Raw genomic sequence first — 18,773 nt, 5'->3', positions numbered from 1 at the left:
TTTTAATAGTGGCACAATGTGTTGTCGATATGCGATCGTCAGTAATAATCGGAGAAAAGAACAAGATTTGATAAAACTCAAGTACCCACAATCCCTCGTTCTATTTCCGCATATACGGGTTGTCTAAGGGGTTGTAGCACGGGTGGACTTCCTTTCGCTCCGACATCTTGACGAGGAAACATGGTGAGGACAGTTATTCCACGTTTTGTCAAACCTAAATTAAAGATTTTGAGTTTTTGAAATGCATATTGACTCCAAGTTACTCGGAATACACTTCGAATGTACCGTGCTCTCCCGAACTGCGATAAAAGAGAGCTGATGAAGACTGTAATAGTTTTAACGCATTAAGCGGCAGGCTAGTTAGCTACCTAGCTTGGTAATTTCAGCATGCTTTCATGCCGCACTCAGGCAACAGAAAGCGAATGGATTACAGCACATTTAACAGCCCTGTTTACAGATTAAATCCATGTGTGTCTGTATAAAAGAACCTAACAGTGAAGTGCTTTAGCAGTGTGACCATTACTTATAGTTAATAGCGCTGTTAGGAACCCAGTTGTGAGGACGCACACCAGGCCATCCCATGCCAGCTAGCCCAGTTAGCACCGGACTGCCGGCTGTGTACATTACCAAAGCAGAATGAATTATTCCGTGGAAGTACAGAAATAAAGAAAAGCGTTGTCAGGCTCCACGTGTATGTGTAGCTACAATCCAAATAATACTGAAGTACTTAAAACTCTCGATTTCAGCCTCCCAAACAAGACAAGAAGAAGGACACTGGGAAGTCCAAAAAGGACAAGGACCCAGTCAACAAATCTGGAGGCAAAGCCAAGAAGAAGGTATGCAATTGATGATGTAATATAAATTTAATAAATTGTTTTATTTGCCGATCTAAATTAAATTGTCATCATTGCCTGTCACACTGTATTAGTCCACAAAAACACAATGAACTGCACTGACACTGGTATTTTATTTTACTCTGAGCAGAAGTGGTCCAAGGGAAAAGTTAGGGATAAGCTCAACAACCTGGTCCTCTTCGACAAGGCCACCTACGAAAAGTTGTACAAAGAAGTCCCCAACTACAAACTCATCACCCCTGCTGTTGTGTCTGAGAGGCTGAAGATCCGTGGCTCTCTGGCCAGGAACGCCCTTCAGGAACTGCTTGCTAAAGGTGAACTCACACTTCAGTACACAGCCCCAAATACTGAAAGTTGAATTTAGCACAAGGCATTTCAGTGAATCACTATGTGGGTGTTAACAAATATTAATATTCTGCCGGTGGAGCTGGAGGAGAGGCCAAACTGCTTCTTGCTTGATCCTGTAATTTTTGGTGTTAGAGATTAGTTGTAATGTAGTTTTTCTGTGTGAAGCATGGTTTAAATCCATTTGAATATAATTTGTCACATTCTGTCTCATCAACCATTCTACAAGTCATTTGCATTAATGCTTGAGGTGATCTGTCTAGCTGCAATTCTGCATAGACTAGACAATATCATGTATTAGCTGTAGCATGGTCATGCATCATTAGGTTCATCCCATCAAATCACCCCTCAATCATCAGCACCACTCGATGGGTGGGTGATTTATTAATGTCACACCAATTATTGCAAGATTTGTTTTGCAGTGATAATGTGCATTGCCATACTGTTAACATCAGTAATCTGTAGTTTCAACATTTATGTCCAAAACTTGTCTTGATAATACACATTAATATGCGAACTACAGGAGGCATAAATAAGGTATCACCTTAATGAGACGACTTTGTTCTGATTTACTATTTTCACACAAATTGTAATTTGTAGTGCAGGTTACATTACTGGCATGACTTATGCCAAACTCATTTCTTAATGCAATAGCACGTTTTGTGATGCAATGGTTGTCAAGCGTGTCAGCAAAAGTAAAATACTGCTTGTGTTTACTCCATGTCCTCTTGTAATAAATGGTCAATGTGTGGTTGAAAATGCAATCACATTAACAGAACATGGTCTTGTTTTGTCTTCAGGCATGATCAAACTGGTGTCCAAACACAGAGCACAGCTGATTTACACACGTAACACCAAGGGTGGAGATGAGGAGGGAGCACCAGAGAAAGCATAACAAGGTACATCACTAACAACTGAACATCTGTATACATTTTCTATTCATTTCATTTCAAGATGTATTGACTGATCTACGTTTTGTCTTGCAGGTTTTCCGGTTTCCTGTTTGTAATGAAAGGTGAATAAATTCTGTAAAGACAAAATTCAGCCTGTCTATGGTTTTTGAACAGTAGAAAACTGGTTTCTTTGTTTTGCTCAATGGTATAACAGTTGTATGGTGCAAAGGTCATAGGGCACCAGCAGCTTTGTTTTTATATCTCAAATTCTATGATCATTGGCATTTGGATTGAATGTTGTGACTGAAAGTTAGTCTTGTATATCAGCCAAGTTTCAATGAGTTTAACTCGCACAACATGTGTATGTGTAATACTCAAGTATGTCTTGAATAAACCTGGTATAATGGACCTTTTCAAAGCAGATATTTGACATGAAATGGGACATGGGTCTTGCCAGTAATGTTACTATTTCTAGTCATTATAGTGTGGAAAAATAGTTTGGTTTGTAAAATTCTAACATTCAGCCTAAAGTATAATATGGCAAAGGAGACAGTCAGGCAGCCCACTGACTCTTAGTAGGAAATAGTTGCATGTTTGTCCTGAATTAAAATTGTCTTCACTCATGTCTCTGATTACCTAAAATTCTATTTATAAATAAGATTGTCTTGGCGTAGAACAAGGAAAATAACTGCAGCAGGAAATTGGGTGATGAGGTTAAATTAAAAATAGGTGATATCATTATGAACTTGAAAAGATAGCTGGAGACTCTGCCTCCCCTGTCAAACAAATGGAGACTGCTATTTGTCATCTGTTAAGAATAATAATAAAAAAGAAAATGTTTCTGATCAATCCATAAATGAACACTATCCATTTTGAAAAATGGATTTCAAGTAAAAGCACATTTTATAGCTGATCATTAAAAGCCAGATACTATAGTCATGGATAATGTTCATTAGCGTTAATGCTTTTCACAAAAGCATGTGCTTTCACTTCTTAGCTGCTGAATCTGGTGTTTTGGCATACGTAAGTGAAGCTGAACGGGCAGAAAACATTCAGAGCGGTTACGAAATTGGTTAAAATAGGACATTGGGGCTGAATCGCTGACTAAAAAGCTATTTAATTCATTCATGCCTCATTAGTGGTGTGTGCTAATTTAAAATCCTCTAATAATGAAGGTCCTCAGTAATACAACCACAGGATGTACTTGCTATCATAATTATACTTTAAAAGATGTCCTGACTTGGGTGATCTTTTTATCCAGTTGATCCGGGTAATTCTAAACTTATTTTTTGAGATTCATCATGTTTGTCTATCTTTGTGAAAAGCCACAGGCAGTGTACAGTTATGAGATATTGATAGGGAATGGCATTAAGTGAAGAAACTGTCAGATGTTGGCCGAGGGCATGAAAGACGCATGGCTGTGATGGATTCTGTCAAACATCACTTTGTCACTGCACATCACAACCTCAAGCAGCAACTGAAAGTATGATGCTAAGAGATGTGGCACCGTCTGCTCCTCCAGCATGTGCCTGTGAGAGAACAACAGGAGATGACCTCATGCTGATGTAAGTTACTGGTTCACAATGGACTCAATGGAATATATTTTACTCTATATCAGTCTAACTGAATGATTGATTTATAAATCTGCAGTTGGTCAGGTTTCCTTTTCATGCATTCAAGTCTCTTTTGTAGTAACCAACAGGTTCATTACTTGTTATTTATAACAGAAGCAACAAGTGTATAAAATGTAAATGTTTTTTGTGCTTGTGGAACTCGGGAAACAAATCAAAACATGAAACTTGAACTTGTGTATCCAGTGAGTTTATTCATGTTTGGTTTGTGGAAATATAATGCGTTGCTTTGTAAGTGACTTTCCTGCTGAGTCATGATGGACTGTGTAACACCTTTGAAGGGCAAAGGTGAGTAAATGAGGCAACATTCACACTGAAGGTGAGTGGGGCAAATCTGACAAATTTTCATCCAACACTTGTAAAATTCATTGTGCACACAACCACACAGTCCACAGAGCAGTCTAATCGCAGTGTTTAACCTGCGTGTGATTCTGAGGGACATTTTCCTACAGCTGTGCCATGTATTAGCGTGTATCAAATGTTCTATTCTTCAGCTCATTTAAGCTTTCTTTTTTTGAATGAATGTAAAAGAGAAAACATGCAGAATACAGTAGGTTGTAAAATAATTGCTATTTTATAATATTAAAATGTCCACCTTAAATTCACTAATAGGCCCTTTGCACAGCAGCCATTTTGACAGGTCACAGGAGGAAAATCACAGGTGTAAATAATCACATTTGGCTTCTCCAGTTTCAGAGCGACTGCAGGTCCACTGTCGCACTGTCTTTGCGTGAACTGAACAGAGCAATTGTTAATGCGATCACTAATGCACTTTGCTGCTAAAACATGTCAAAATGGCTGATAGTTTCCTTGTTTTGCATATTAACGCAATGAAATGACATCCTCTTGATTGGTGCCTTACTGAAAATCTCCCTCTTACTAATAAATATTAGTAAATTCATTCATGAATATGTAATTAACACACTTGGTGGTCATACTTGTAATAAAACATCTACAGTAAAAGTGATGGACAGTCTTGAGTTGATAGTTGTATGTCTCTTTTATAAAGTTTTGAAAATAAGCTGAACTATAGTTGAAAGAATTCAGAACAAGACTCCCAACAACTGCTGCGTTTCCCCGCCTCATGTCTATTAATACGTCTGCTGTCTGACTCCTCTGCCTCTCTGCCGTTTAGTGACTGCCCAAGTTCCACCCTTCCTGCAGAGAGAAGCTCAACTTCATGTTTCGAGCCATGACTGAAGTCTCTTTTTAGAATGGAGTGTTTAAGCGTTGGGTAAAAGAAAGTGACTCACTGGTATGTCTACTGTTATTATGGATGCTCTTTCAACCTCTCCCTCTCTGTGTGTGAAAGAGAGAGGGAGGGCGAGAGACTGAACCTCTCCTCCTCCTCCTCTCTCTCGCTCTCTGATATTCACATGTCTGCAGGAAGGCTAAGGAGCCAGAAGGAGTCAGGGGGAGAGGGAGCGCCGTCTCGTGGTGATTCACTGCTGGCCAGTCTGAGAGCAGGATTTATGGCACACAGCTGTTAAGTGGCTGACAGACGTGTGAGGAGCTCAAGCACTGCTGCTTCTCAGGCTCCTGTACCAGCTCGAGCTCTGCTTATTGTAGCTTAGGAGAGACGACTGCTCTGTCTCAACACTAAACAGTGAGTACTCTGCACTTTCTTACAGAAATAATCAGTCTTGTTGTTGTTTTTTTGTCTCCTAAGATGCTGTTAAATTGTTTTATTTGAGTAAACTATGACCTATTGTCCATTTTTTGTTCACGTTCCCCCCTTCTATGTCACTCGCGTGTTTCATTCTGTGCTTGGATTACTCTGTTTTCCTTACAGAGGTAGTTTGGGGATTTTGAAAAAATGTTTTTAGTTGCCAGCTGTCTGCAGTTTTACCATACATGGCCAACAATATTGAAATACAAAAATAACTTTGCAAAAGAGCCCCTCAGTAATGTTCTGTGCATTTTGAGCAGCACTTCTGTGTCTCATTAGAAGTTAAACCTAAACCTAAAGTATGTCTGAGTGTGTGTCCTCTGTGAGGCTTTTTTTAAATTTAGTTTACAATGTTGTGTCCTATTTTTAGAAGGTAAGGTAACACAGCAGACATGTTGCCGGCCACTTACAAGTCAGACAGAAACGTCAGCTCTGTGCTGAGCTTTCTATCGCTACACACTCTCATGAACAATGTCTAACGGCTAAACAATTCAAACTTTGAAAACTCACTGAAACTTCTGGCATACAGTCATGTCAGGCCTTGGGTCAGCGGGAAACCTGGATTCTCACTTATAATAATAATAAGATCCTATGGATTGTTGGACGAGCGGAAACTCTGCCTGACTTGGCCCTCGCTCTGGTCCAGAGGTCAGAGACAGAGTCTGACAGGAAGCGTCTTGTGTATAAGGTTAATTCAGAGAGTGTCTATGGATGAATAGCCGCTGCGAACAAGCCAAGAAGTTAAGCATTCTCCACTGTGGTGTAGAATCCATGTTTGTGGAGTTTTTGTAAGCTCATAAACCAGATCAACTATTTTCCTCTTAGACTCTCTGATCAGACTGTATTTCCGATCATAATGTCACATAAATTGAGCATTCCTGGCAGTTGAGCAGCGATGCAGTTGAGGGAGTGTTTATTTGGGTTGCTATGGAAGGATCAGTCTGTGGCTGATGGTTTAGTGGTAACACTGAAACTGGACCTGGCAGATGCCTTTAAAGATCCAGCGCCTCACAGTCACTTCCTCCTCCTTCCAACGGCTGCTTAAGTAGGGAGGCTTCTTAATGCTTTCATTTAAAGTAATTGTCTGACTCTGTGAGCTCAAATTCATTAAACATCATAATGAACAAATCCTGAGTTCTTTTCATTCTTATCGCTCATTTGCCCACCGTGCAGCGTTTGGCTGATCAACATGTTTACACGTAAATGATCTGTGGCTGGTTACGTGTGGAGATATCGGAATGGTGACAATTTAACAGTCACTGGTTTGTGATGGAAAAGACTATGTTAATGAAACTGGCAGAGTTATGACACGCTATGGCGTACGCCCTCACTAAACGTTGCCTCTGCTCTGCTGTGTTACTGAGATTCAATTTACCACCATGACTCATTCTCACTCGGGTACCTTAACAAATACAAACGAGATTAGATATGAGCAAGAAATGAGCACGCCATCGAACTTACTCCCTGACAACTTTTGTTTTCCACTTCTGTGTGGAAATCGCCCCCTTTTTTTCAAGCAGCATCCATTCATTTGGTTCTGATATAAGGGCCATTCATCACGCCTGGGCTCACAGGCCATGTGACAGGTCCTGTGGAGAAGCAGATTTAGTCATAGAAATAATCTCAGTCTTTCCTGTCCATGTGTTTATGGCAAACAACAAGAAACAAGCCCTGGAGGTGATGTGTCTTTTTCATAGTTTCTCTGAAACAAGCAAGCTCAGACGTGAGCTTCCACCACTTGTAGTGCCAAAACAATATTTACAAAAAACATTGTGTATTCGAGTTTATTCATACAGTCTTCTGTTCTCATCACTGGCTGAAAATCTTTTAATGTCACAGAAGCATTACCTTAAACATGATGGAAAACGCCTTAGCTATGGCAGCAAGATGCAACACCTGTCACGTATGTAAATCAGCACAGCAGCTGGAGCCTGTGTCCCATCGAGCGCAGAAAACCCAGCTGAGACAGCCTATGATATACGTCTGTGATCAGATACCTTCTATAAAATGGAGGTGTGGCAGCACTACATATTCTGGCAGTTTGTCACAGAGAGAGAAAGACAACCAACTTTGCCTGGTCTGGTTTTATTGACTCAAAGAAATAATATTCAGTTTTATCTGACAGCTTTTTCTCCAGGCCATGTTCTCGCTGAGAGCTCTCTCCGCAGCCCATGTTTGGTTATTAATGCAGATTAATCATCAGAAAGTGACACCTCTCGTCTCTCTGCAGCAGTCTCTGGCTCCACTGTGCGCCAATGCACACTTCCTGTGTTGTTGTAAAAATCTGTCCCTGTTGTCACTGTGTTGGATGGTCCAGATTTGCTGACTGGGGAGGAGGAGCAGGAGGAGGAGGAGTGGGGGGGTTTGGATATGAGCCTGTGAGGTCAGCGTGCACTCACGTGAACTGAATCTAAAACATTTGTTGTTGTGTCATAACTTCTGAAACTTCGCTGTGGTTTGAAATATGCTGACATTCATCTCCTTGGTTGTTGTTTTTTCTTGTCAGTGCTGCTGCTGTGGGTAGTGTTCTGCCTCTGCTCTGTAATAAGTGGCATTTTCCTACACTTTTGCCTTTTTTAAAAAAAAAAAAGACTCCTGGAAATTCAGTCAAGTTTTCCGTTGGTGAAAGAGGGCCAGACATCCACTGGGTCTGTGTGCGAGATGTGGGCTCATGAATAACACACTGTGTGTGTGTGTACACTGTGTGAACAAGACAATGTGCAGAAGTTCGATGTATACAGTTAAGGCTGGAAACTACTTTGGCATTAGGCATTGTGGAGTTGGAGTCTGCTGGATGTGCTGGATGTGTTAAAACTCACTGTGAGAAATGAAAACCCACCCTGTGACTTCATTCAGAGAGCAGAGAGACACACCTCAGACCAAACCAATAGGAAATATCTGTTACTGTCCTCAGCAATTCATAGTCATATTAACAATGTATGACTTCAGGCTGCACTTTCATCAAAACTCAAAGGAAAAATGAATAATACAGATACTGATATTAGTCCGATACAGTTATTTTACATTTATGTTCATTTATCAACTAGAAATCTGTTAACAGCACATTTGTGCTGAGTCATTCCAAAAACATAACTCTCCAAAGGTGAACTTTCTGGTCACAGTGACGTCAGACTGTACAGACACACTTAAAGCTGTTTAGCAATATTTTATATCAATTTGGGATTCTATGAGAACTTGTTACCACAGATAAATGCAATTTAACTCTTCACAGCTCCACAGATAGGAGTGACTTTCAGGTAATGTTTCAGGTATTCAGCGTCACTGTTTAGGTTTACTCCACCGTTTTAGTGACACAGCTGGCAGCTGTTCCTAACTCTCAATTTCAAGGATGGATTAAAGCTGGGTATTAGACACAAATGTTCCTCATGAGCCTGTGGAGAACAAATGTGTGCTAACTCAAGAGTGAATACTGGACTTTAAATCCACAGGTCACTGCGAAAATCATTTAAAGGCCCAGAGTGCAACATTTTGGATGATTTATTGGCATAGATGTAATATATCCCATATATATGTTTGTAAAAGAGTGTAATCAGTTAAAAATAAAAAAATGTTTTTGTAGCCTTAGAAAAAAGCCTTTTATATCTACTTCAGGCAAGGGCCTTGCTTTATGGTGGCAACCGTCTCACGCAACAGAAAGAACAACATCCTTTTTGGTTTGTGAAGGCCACCGTAGTTCCTTGATTCACTCAGGAAAATGACAGCTGAGTGGAGGAGTCCTCCGTTTGTCACAGTCTGCTGTTTCACCAATAGATGTCACTAATTCTTACACAGTAGACCTGTAATACAAGGATTTTGTCTTCGTAATCTGTTTATTTACAATGTACTAAAGTTTGCATTTGAATGTGTTTTCTTTACAACATCTGTTCCTTTTTTTTTAACGCCTCTGTGTGTCGTGCCCAGCCAGCAGATGGTGCGGGAGCAGTATGTCAGCACCACCCGGGGCAGCAACACGCCCAGGCCGGTGCACGACCATGTCTACAAGATTGGCATCTATGGCTGGAGGAAGCGCTGCCTCTACCTGTTCATCTTGCTGCTCATCATCATCCTGGTGGTCAACTTTGCTCTCACCATCTGGATCCTGCGGGTGATGTGGTTCAACACGGTGCGTTTGACTCGCCAGTGTTATCTGCAGTGTACCTGCTTATGATCACTGCCAGCACACGCTATATGGTGTATTTTCATGTAGGATTTGATAGTGAATCCATCATATTGATCCAGCATTGGTGTTAGCACGAGCAGCAGCGTTATCCATCACTATGTGGCAGTTTGCTGACTGAACAAGTTAGTTTGTATTTGTTTTTCCTGGAGTCTTGTCAGCTTCCTGTCTTAAGTCCAGATGCCATCCACAGATTTATGCAGGAACAAACTGTCACACACACACACACACACACAGGTTCACACAGCTATCCCTTTAAGAACGCTTACTCACTTCGATTCAATTGATCAACTTAAACAAAACCTTATCCTTAACCTCAACCCTAACCCCTTAACCTAAATACAATTCAAATCTTAGTCCTAAACTTAACCAGTTCCTTAGAAATACGGTTGCAGAGAAATGCCTGCATAGATTAAACAAACCATGGTTGTCTTATTCTAAAATGGTTCCAGGGAACATTTCCACATGTGTTTCACACCTGGTTATACCCTGTGGTTTAATGGTGTAAATAAAGATTTCTCACCTCCTAACAGTCCATATATCATCTGAACGCATCGCTGTGTTTCTTCCTCCTGGCTGCAGGAAGGCATGGGATACCTGCAGGTTCACTCAGATGGTGTGAAGTTGGAGGACGGCGAGTCGGAGTTTCTGCTCCCCGTCTACGCTCAGGAGATCCACTCCAGAGAAGTAGGCTAATCAGGAACACACACACTTCTCTTCTCTCGTCTCCCCACATTCTTTTCTTCCCTCTACCTTCTGCTTTTCCTTCCTCTTCTATCTCCTTCCAAACAAATTACCAGACTGTTGTTTGCGCAGTTAAGTAGGCCTGACAGCATGGTTATTATTTCATCTCATTGTTTACCAAACTTTAAATTAGATTTTGAGTTGGATTTTTGCAGAGTCTTTAGTGAGTGAGTCACATATTTCTGACTGTACTTTCTTTGGTTGGTGTTTTAGAATGAACTGGATTTGGTGCACGTGGCGGGGATGCAGTGAGCTCCCCATTAACCTCAGGAATATTTGTGGTGGAAAGTAGTTTATAGCCTGCCTGCTAACAGCAGATGGGAACACTTTACTGCAGTTGTTTACATGTTATGGCTTTTCTTGCTCATAGCAGCATTTTTTAAGCATTCTTTCTTTATGGGTCTCATTAAAAGGGAAAATGTATGCCTCATTTGGGGATGGACACTTTCTCTAATACACTCATATTTGGCGTGAAAAATTAAGATACTTTATTATTTTGAAATGACGTTTGAACATTAATGATTTATAAAGTTGCTTTGTTTTAACAATTTTATTAAATCTCAGATCTCTGGTTGTTTCCTTTAACACCGAGAACATAGAGCATTTCGGCTGCTTTTTTCCATTATTGTGTCACAATGTGGCCACACGGTTGGTGTAGTGGTTAGCAAAAAGACCCAAGTAGGTTTGAGCCCCGGTTGGAACAAGGGCCTTTCTGCATAGAGTTTGGCTCATTTACATGGCTCATTTTTATGAACAAAATTAAAGAAACATGGTCTATTCTGTGACTTCTGAAGAATTATTGCTACTTTAAATCATTACTAAAAATGCGATAAAATTAATCATAACTTTGACTCAACAACACAACATTTTTTAAAGCCTGAATATGTGACCTATAAACCCCCCCCCCAGGATGTCCATATAAGGAGTTGTGTATTATTCCCACAGCCATTTACCATGCGTGCACCTGTGGCACAGAGTTGCATTAGTGGTAACTTACTGCTATAATTACTGTGATATAAGCCATGTAAAGTGAAACCTTTAGTTTGCCCGTTACTTAGAATTCACTCTCTCTGGTAGGCGTGTGTCCTCCTCGAGCAAAGTCATTATACAGTTAGTGTTAGTAAGTCAATAATAAATGTATCTGCAGCTGGGAGGGAGTTTTAATATGTGGCTCCATTAATAAACATCCATTATAAGGAAATATCTTTATGTAAGGACAAAGCCAGTGGAGGATAAACACGCAGCCAAAGTCATTTTTCTCCCATAAGTTGGTTGGAAGTAGTGTTTAACAGCAGTTGGCATCCACAATGTTCCATTACTCCCTCCCAAAAGTTGCCCTTATTAATCTTTAAAAAAGATTAAAGCTCATTAGCTTTACAGGTGTTCAAGCTCAGCTTTTTATGTCAGCTGGGATTGGCACCAGTGCCCCCCCACTACCCTCAAGTGGTAGAAGATGAGAGAATGAGTGAGTTTTCCAGGAGTCTGACATGTTGCACTGCATTATTAGTTCACCGGAGGTATTGTTTTGTCGTGGTATACAACTTCTAAATCATATGCACTGGTCCTTTAATGTCTGCACCAGTTTCCATGGCAATTATTTCAAAGAATGTCAAAGATAATTCATTCAGAAACACAAACGTGAACCTTGTGGTGGAGTGAGAGGAAAGGTAATTAGTTCATCATCATCATCAGGAGTTATGAAGACACATTTTTCAGGAACAGTCTGTCTGATACAGTGACAATGTTTGCTGCCACATACTGAGAATGATTTGTATTTTATTATTTTTTTTTTTTTTACAATTTCTTCATACCTGACAGACAATATAAATATTTTTTTGTGTTTCTTTTCTCCTCAGGACTCTTCACTTCTGGTGCACTCGTCAGACAATGTTTCCCTTAACGCCCGTAATGAAAATGGTGATGTCACAGGGAGGATATCAGTGGGTGAGCACGCACACGCACGCACACGCGCACACACACACACACACACAGAAGAACTTTATAGAACTTTATTAAAACTCCTGTTCGGTCAGAGGAATGAATATACATATATATATATAATATAATATAATTTAAGAATGCAGTGTGCCAGGACAACTTTAAAAAGTGTGTGTTTCAATCTCGGGGGTTAAATTATGGAACAGTCTAACAGAGGAAGTAAAGCAGAAAAAAAAAACTGAAATCAGTTTTTATACAAAATACAAACTTTATATAAATGTAAGGATGAAGTACAGCAGTTTAATCCAGGACGGTAATGGAAAAGCGACTTCTTTTGTAAGTCGCTTTGGATAAAAGCGTCTGCTAAATGACATGTAATGTAATGTAATGTAATGAAATGGTTGTGTTTAAAGCCAGACATTATTGTTGTTGTACTGAGAACATTAAAAACATGTACTGTAAATATTTGGTGATGGTATAAAGTAATACTTGCTCTAAAAACGTTAACACATACAACTCACTGAGAAGGCTCAAAAACTCTTTATAAGAGTAAGGACTGACAATAATAATAACAACTATAACTATATAATAAATAATTTATCTTTTGTTGCTCAAATAACCATTCGTTAGTGATCATTTGATTTTGAGCTTCAGTCTGCTCCCTTTTGGTTTACTATTTTTAAAAAATGCAGACGGTCCTTAATTACTTTTATTACCTATATTATTTTTTGCTTTTGTATTGTCTGTTATGAACCAAAACATGAATGAATATGAACCAAAATAAATGAATTCATTCACTCACATGCATCCACTGATGTGTGAGGGCAGTGGTCAAGTCATTGATACGTTTGTCCAGCAGTGATCCCTCATCAAACATTACCAGTGACAAGAGGCCATCTTCCCATTTACACGCTCTTAGGGTTCCATTTAAAATCCATTAAATGCAGCATTTCTCTCTCCACCTCTGTCTTTTATGGCTCACCGCTGGCTGCAGTGCGGTATTTTGTCACAATTAAAAGGCCAACAAATGAACCTGCTAATTGCAGTGTTTCACAGCAGCGCCGTTGTATGTGTGTGTGTGTGTGTGTGCGCGCGCGCTTGATCATCAAACCATAAAAAGTAGTCTGCATCCTCTTGGCTCTATGAAAGAAAAAAGAAAAATGCTTGTTAGGAAGGATGACATGCTGCTTCACAGCTGTAGCTGCTGGAGTGGGTTAAAAATTCCCTTAACTGATTCCCCTACTTTAAATGTGTTTCTTCTTGAACACTAATGTAGTGAAAAAATATGTTGCCCTCACTTTTTTATCTGTTAATTTTGTTACAGTAGCTTTTCTTATCTTTGTTTGTCAGTATATACAGAGAATCTTACATATTAGAGCTTTGTTAAGTCTCTATAACTTCATTTAAAGTATAAATCTTGATGATTTTTCATATAATATCTTAATGCGTTGTTGTTGTTGTCGTTGCAGGTCCAAAAGAGACTCAGGGACACACTCAGAATCTGCTCATTAACTCCAACAATGACAACATGCTGTTCAGTGCAGATGGTGAACAGGCTGTGATTGGACCAGACAAACTCCGAGTCACAGGTACACCTGCAGCTGCCACCCGCCGCTTCCTTGGAAATACCTCGCACCTCGGCAAACTCGGCAAAAAAAAGAGAGAACAATAGAACAAAACGTGTTTCAGATTTGAAGAGATAATATTAACGACAGATGTTTGACGGCAGGTGTCTGCGCAGCCGGTCAGCAACCAAGGACAAAGACAGATACAATCATTCTCCCAATCACTCATGTCCCACAGCTGAGTGGATATCATTAACTGCACCCAGACATGAAATGCCGGGAGCTCAGTAAACCACAGGTTTAAAGGGATAGTTCATGTTTTTTTTGTGAAGTTATATATATAAAGCTCAGCCTGAGACATAACAAAAGGCTCACCGACTAAAATACACTCCTGCTTAAGTGTATATCTTAACCCTTTAACATCAAGCGTGTCATGGACGACATTGCGGTACTTACACTACAGTTTGTGTTATTTCAACTGTTTCTAAAAGCTGAGACGTTGCACATTAAAGTCTACATGTGGTTATTAAGGTAATTTCACTCCCGCTGTTGAAGGAAGTCGGAGAATCAGCCTCTTTGTCGTCAGAGAGGAGAGTTGGAAAAACTGCCTGTGCATAGTTTGCACATTGAGACAAAGACTAACAAAATTCTAATTTAACATGCAAAATCTGTTGTTTGTGTAGAACTTTTCTAAATAAAACTTTGTCTTCATTTTATATTGTTAAAACAGTATTTTAACATGCAGTAAATTCTAAATAACTGCCAGATATTAGAATTATTCTGGAAAAATGGACAAAAGTACTTAGTAACAGGACATTCTCTTGTCCTTTTATGGTTAAAATAAGCAAATAAGTTAGGTGTTACAGGGTTAGAATTATGTAAACCACGCTCTCCCTTTCACCAAAGCCCATATAGAAAAATCTGTGTTTTTAGCTTACAGGGTCACAGGAGCTGCTGGGCTACTGCTGCCTTGCTAAGTTTGTATCGCTTAGTTATCTGAACAAAGTATTTTAAAACACCAAAGATTCAGAACAACACATTTGATCTTACTGGAGGAGGCTGACACAAACTACGGTTTCCAGTCAGAGAAAAAGAAAAAGGTGGTGAATTCAGTACAGTATTCTAAAAAACATCCCCAGCTTAAATGGCCGTAGATTTTAACTTCAAATAAAACAGAAACTCTTAATGCCACATAGGTGAGATCAGTCACACTAACAGGAGATTCTAACCATGTGTTTTTGAGCCAAAAATAACCAGCAGTACACCCAACACCACTCAGTGTGTCATATTTCAAGATTAAAATAATGAAATATCAGCCACTGTGTCTCCACAGTCCACTCGGTGCATTCCTATTGTCTCAGTGTCCAGCGTGTGTGAGCTGATGGTGCTGTGGGTCACTGACCACACACTGTGACGGCTGATTAATGACAGTGTCAGCTTCATTAAGCCCAGGGCCATTTTGGTCCACACAGAGCAGCGGGCAGCTGCAGTCGAGCAGGACATGTTTGTAAAATCCTTGAAACAAAGCTTTGTGTTTCCCACAGAGAGGCGAGTGGTTTCATTCACCACAGTCAGAACCACACACCCCTTCAGTGTTTTGACCTTTTTTTGGATCCAATTTCCTCTCTAATGCCTCGCTCTTTTCTTTTGCATTTGATTTTTCCACAGCCATGCTACTGTGCTATAATAAGTAAGAGTTGAAACTGAGCTTTTACAGAGACGCCATGAACAAAGTGGTGGACTGGATGACAAACCTGGATCTTTGCTGCTTGTACGGATGCTGCTTCATCAGCTTGTTTTAATAGTTCTTGTGTCATTTCTATCCCTTATTTCACAGTGATTGCTCAGGAGCTGATATATCAGACTCTGTATTTATGTATACTAATCACATTATTATAAGAAGAGTCTTTAAATGTTTACATCAGGTCCCCAGACTCCAGAAGACTTAACTAACCATGTCTTCATGTGTTTTTCCATCAGGTCCAGAGGGGGCACTGTTCCAGCATTCAGTGGAGGTGCCAATGCTCAGGTCTGAACTTTTCAAAGACTTGAGGTGAGTATTTAAACTGTGTTAAACTTGTAGACCTACCCGGTGCAAAAGTAGAGCAGATACATTCTGTGGATTGGGCCACGTCCCCGCAGTAAACTGAAGAACACAGAAGAAAAAACCTGAACCCTCTTCTATGTTACTCTGCTGCACATTAATTAATCACAGATATGTTGAGACCTGAATGGATGGAGTGAAGCGGTGTTTTGTTTTTTATTTTATTTTTTTTAATAAAAACTCTAGGTTGGAGTCTCCTACTCGATCTCTCAGTATGGATGCCCCGAAAGGTGTTCACATCAGAGCCTTAAACGGCAACATTGAAGCTGCTTCCAACATGGATGTCATCCTGCAGTCTAGTGTTGGACTGGTAAGCAAAACATTATCTCCCTCCTTACTTCTACTGGCCTCAGGTGTATTTCAGTGTCCTTATAGCGACACACTGCATCTCTGCGTCTCACGCCTTTCACAGTTATTGTTTAACAATTCTACTGTTCGTGTTGTGGTTGTACATGCAAAGTATATTTGTTTGTAGTTCTATAAAATGAGCAGAATGATACTGAGCTGCTCTGGGAGCGTGTTGCTGTGCGTGCTCTGTTGTGTTGTTGTGCAGTAGTTTACATTTCTGATGTTATGTTAACAGTGAGCTTTGCTGACAGACTGTGGATGACTCAGAGTGTGGTATTTTGGCTTAACTGAAAAAAGCACTTATTTGACCCCCCTTTTTTAAGAGTAGTTGCAGTCATACATCTTAATGTATTCATTCCATCTTCCACATGGAAGAATGCACTGGTTTTGCACTCACTCACTGACACCAGTGTGTGGATGAGAATGAAGCAGAGGGACATTTCCTCGTTGATTCAGTGCAACTGTGTTGTTCCCTCTGTTAACACATCCATGCTCTCCACACTGTCTGCCGTGCAGCTGGTGCTGGACGCTGAGACGGTGCGGATGCCAAATCTCCCCCTGAGTGAAGGAGGCGTGTCTGGAGCGACGCAGAGTCTCTTCGAGGTCTGCGTGTGTCCCAGTGGCAAACTCTTCTTGTCCAAGGCTGAGGTCCTCTCCACTTGCAGTGAGAATCAGGACTGCTAGATTGACTCTGATAAGGTAACTTTGTTCTCTTAGTGGGTGAATTGTCTGAGAGGCAACAAGCACAACTGTTTATATCCAGCCTTTTTTTTTTTAAAAAGGTTTATACCACAGAAAACCTATGGTGATCTCATTGGTGTAAAAAGACAAATAGCTGCTGGCATACATGCTGGAAACGTCATTGCATTTATAGTCTTCTAACTATTTTAGGTGAGGCAAACTGGCACTCAGAGGTAAATGTATCTTCATTAGTTTTGCAGGAAACCTTTTCGACACACACAGTATCATGGCTGGGCGATGAGGAGCTGGTAACAGCTTACATCCTATGCAATATTATCTTGTGGTGCAATAAATGAAAGAGATATATCAAGGGCATAGATATAGAAAATGAATGTCCCGAATGGTGATTTTTTATTGTTTTATGAGCCCGTTTGGCTCCAGGCCCTTGGTAATCTGTATTATTGTTTTGCTGTTGAGCATGTTTTTATTCAATTGGAGAAAGAAATTAAGAAATGCTGGTTTTTCAATTTCTCATTGTTATAGATCATTCTGAGATGTGATTTTTTTTTTCTAACTCATATTCAGATACAACTCTTAGCAATGGACTAATTTCTTTAGTTTCAATTGATTCATGAAATTTGATATTAAAACACTTTTGAGTGTTATTAGTGTGGTTTTCACATATTATGTAATTGTGTGTTTCTCCAGTTTTTTTTAAAAAAAAGATTATATATGTTTGGCCTGTTATTTTTAAATCCTTTACAAGCATGTAATTATGCATTACTTACAAGAATGAAACCCTTTTTTTGTTTTTGCAAGTAAGTCTGTGTTTGTTCAATCAGCCTTCTGTGCAGCCAGTCAGTCAAACAAGTGTCTAATAATTACAGCACTTGGATTGTATGCATTCATTTTTCATTCAGATTAGCATACATTTATGCTACTTTCCTGGAGTACATTTTGAATAATCAACAACCTCATGGTGTTGTGTTATAAGTTAGTTGTTTTTTTTTTATTTGCCACTCTCACCTCTGTCCTGGCATATTTTGATAAAAGTGTTTAATGTATATTTATTACTTGTGTATGTTGAATAAACTGATATTCTTCTACGGTGTATCTGTCAGAGCAACTCGTGCTTCATTACTGCTCTGGTGTTTATAATCTAACAGAGAATCATCATTTTTAAAGTTACACAATCAAGCATTAAAGCCGTTTCATGGAAGTATATATACTGTACTTTCGATATATGATTGGCCATATTAATGACTATCTGTTGCCCTCTAGTGGATAAGATATATCCCCACAATGCACAAAACAGTAAACATTTAAAAATTTGTGTAAACAATTTCTGTGGCTACAATGGAAAACTATATAGATAAATAGGCTGTCCTGCTTGTAAACATGAACAATTCAATATTAACGTAATTAAAACCATGCGTTTTAAAGTCCCAGAAGTGTTTAATCACAGACAGACTCTTTAGGGCCTTTCTGTGGAACAGTGTACAGTTACATGTATGACACATCAGGCAATCTAGGTCGGTTTATCAACGAGATGCCCCCCCTGCTGTGTCACCTTAGCCTAAAGACAAGAGAAACAAACAAGTACATTTTTAAATTATGTTTCAAAATGACACATGATGTGGCCAGTGTGTAAATTGTCTTTCAAAATGAATAGAAAAAGAGGCCGTAAAACACACAAGCACCACTGTGTGGTGCTGTTCAGTGTCCCTTCAACCAGGAAAGTTCCAGTGACCAAACAATATATGAACATTATTTCATGGTAACAAAGGTTACTTAAAGGTTGTGTCCAGACTACAGTGTATATAT

The 18,773-nt window shown here is 39.6% G+C and overlaps 2 protein-coding genes across 3 annotated transcripts in view; both read left to right on the top strand.

The window, feature by feature from the left end:
* The first annotated feature begins 101 nt into the window (after positions 1–101).
* On the top strand, positions 102–2,239 carry rps25 (ribosomal protein S25). Its single transcript, XM_044032376.1, has 5 exons — positions 102–183; positions 747–836; positions 985–1,168; positions 2,000–2,098; positions 2,186–2,239. Exons 1-4 carry the CDS (start codon positions 181–183, stop codon positions 2,092–2,094), a joined length of 372 nt encoding a protein of 123 aa, XP_043888311.1. The 5' UTR covers positions 102–180; the 3' UTR covers positions 2,095–2,098; positions 2,186–2,239.
* A 2,580-nt stretch (positions 2,240–4,819) lies between these two features.
* Positions 4,820–18,773, top strand: part of sgcg (sarcoglycan, gamma) — a 29,357-nt gene continuing 15,403 nt past the window's right edge. Inside the window, exons 1-9 of one of the 2 annotated variants that reach the window (XM_044031968.1) lie at positions 4,820–4,978; positions 5,110–5,329; positions 9,314–9,515; positions 10,152–10,256; positions 12,170–12,257; positions 13,721–13,840; positions 15,797–15,869; positions 16,107–16,230; positions 16,785–16,967. In XM_044031968.1, coding sequence (XP_043887903.1) covers positions 9,321–9,515; positions 10,152–10,256; positions 12,170–12,257; positions 13,721–13,840; positions 15,797–15,869; positions 16,107–16,230; positions 16,785–16,952 — 873 coding nt within the window. In that variant the 5' untranslated portion in view covers positions 4,820–4,978; positions 5,110–5,329; positions 9,314–9,320 and the 3' untranslated portion in view covers positions 16,953–16,967. Of the gene's footprint in view, positions 4,979–5,109; positions 5,330–9,313; positions 9,516–10,151; positions 10,257–12,169; positions 12,258–13,720; positions 13,841–15,796; positions 15,870–16,106; positions 16,231–16,784; positions 18,061–18,773 lie in introns of those variants that run through there. The other variant, XM_044031967.1, reaches the window with a different exon arrangement.

Source organism: Solea senegalensis, linkage group LG8, assembly GCF_019176455.1.
Source record: "Solea senegalensis isolate Sse05_10M linkage group LG8, IFAPA_SoseM_1, whole genome shotgun sequence".
Classification (NCBI taxonomy): Eukaryota; Metazoa; Chordata; class Actinopteri; order Pleuronectiformes; family Soleidae; genus Solea; species Solea senegalensis.
This window is presented reverse-complemented; position numbering and strand designations above follow the sequence as displayed.

Bases quoted from the DNA above. Each gene is read 5' to 3' on its own strand.
- rps25 (XM_044032376.1), top strand. The intron at 837-984 runs GTATGCAATTGA...TACTCTGAGCAG, and splicing joins GAGGCAAAGCCAAGAAGAAG to AAGTGGTCCAAGGGAAAAGT. The intron at 1,169-1,999 runs GTGAACTCACAC...TTTTGTCTTCAG, and splicing joins TCAGGAACTGCTTGCTAAAG to GCATGATCAAACTGGTGTCC.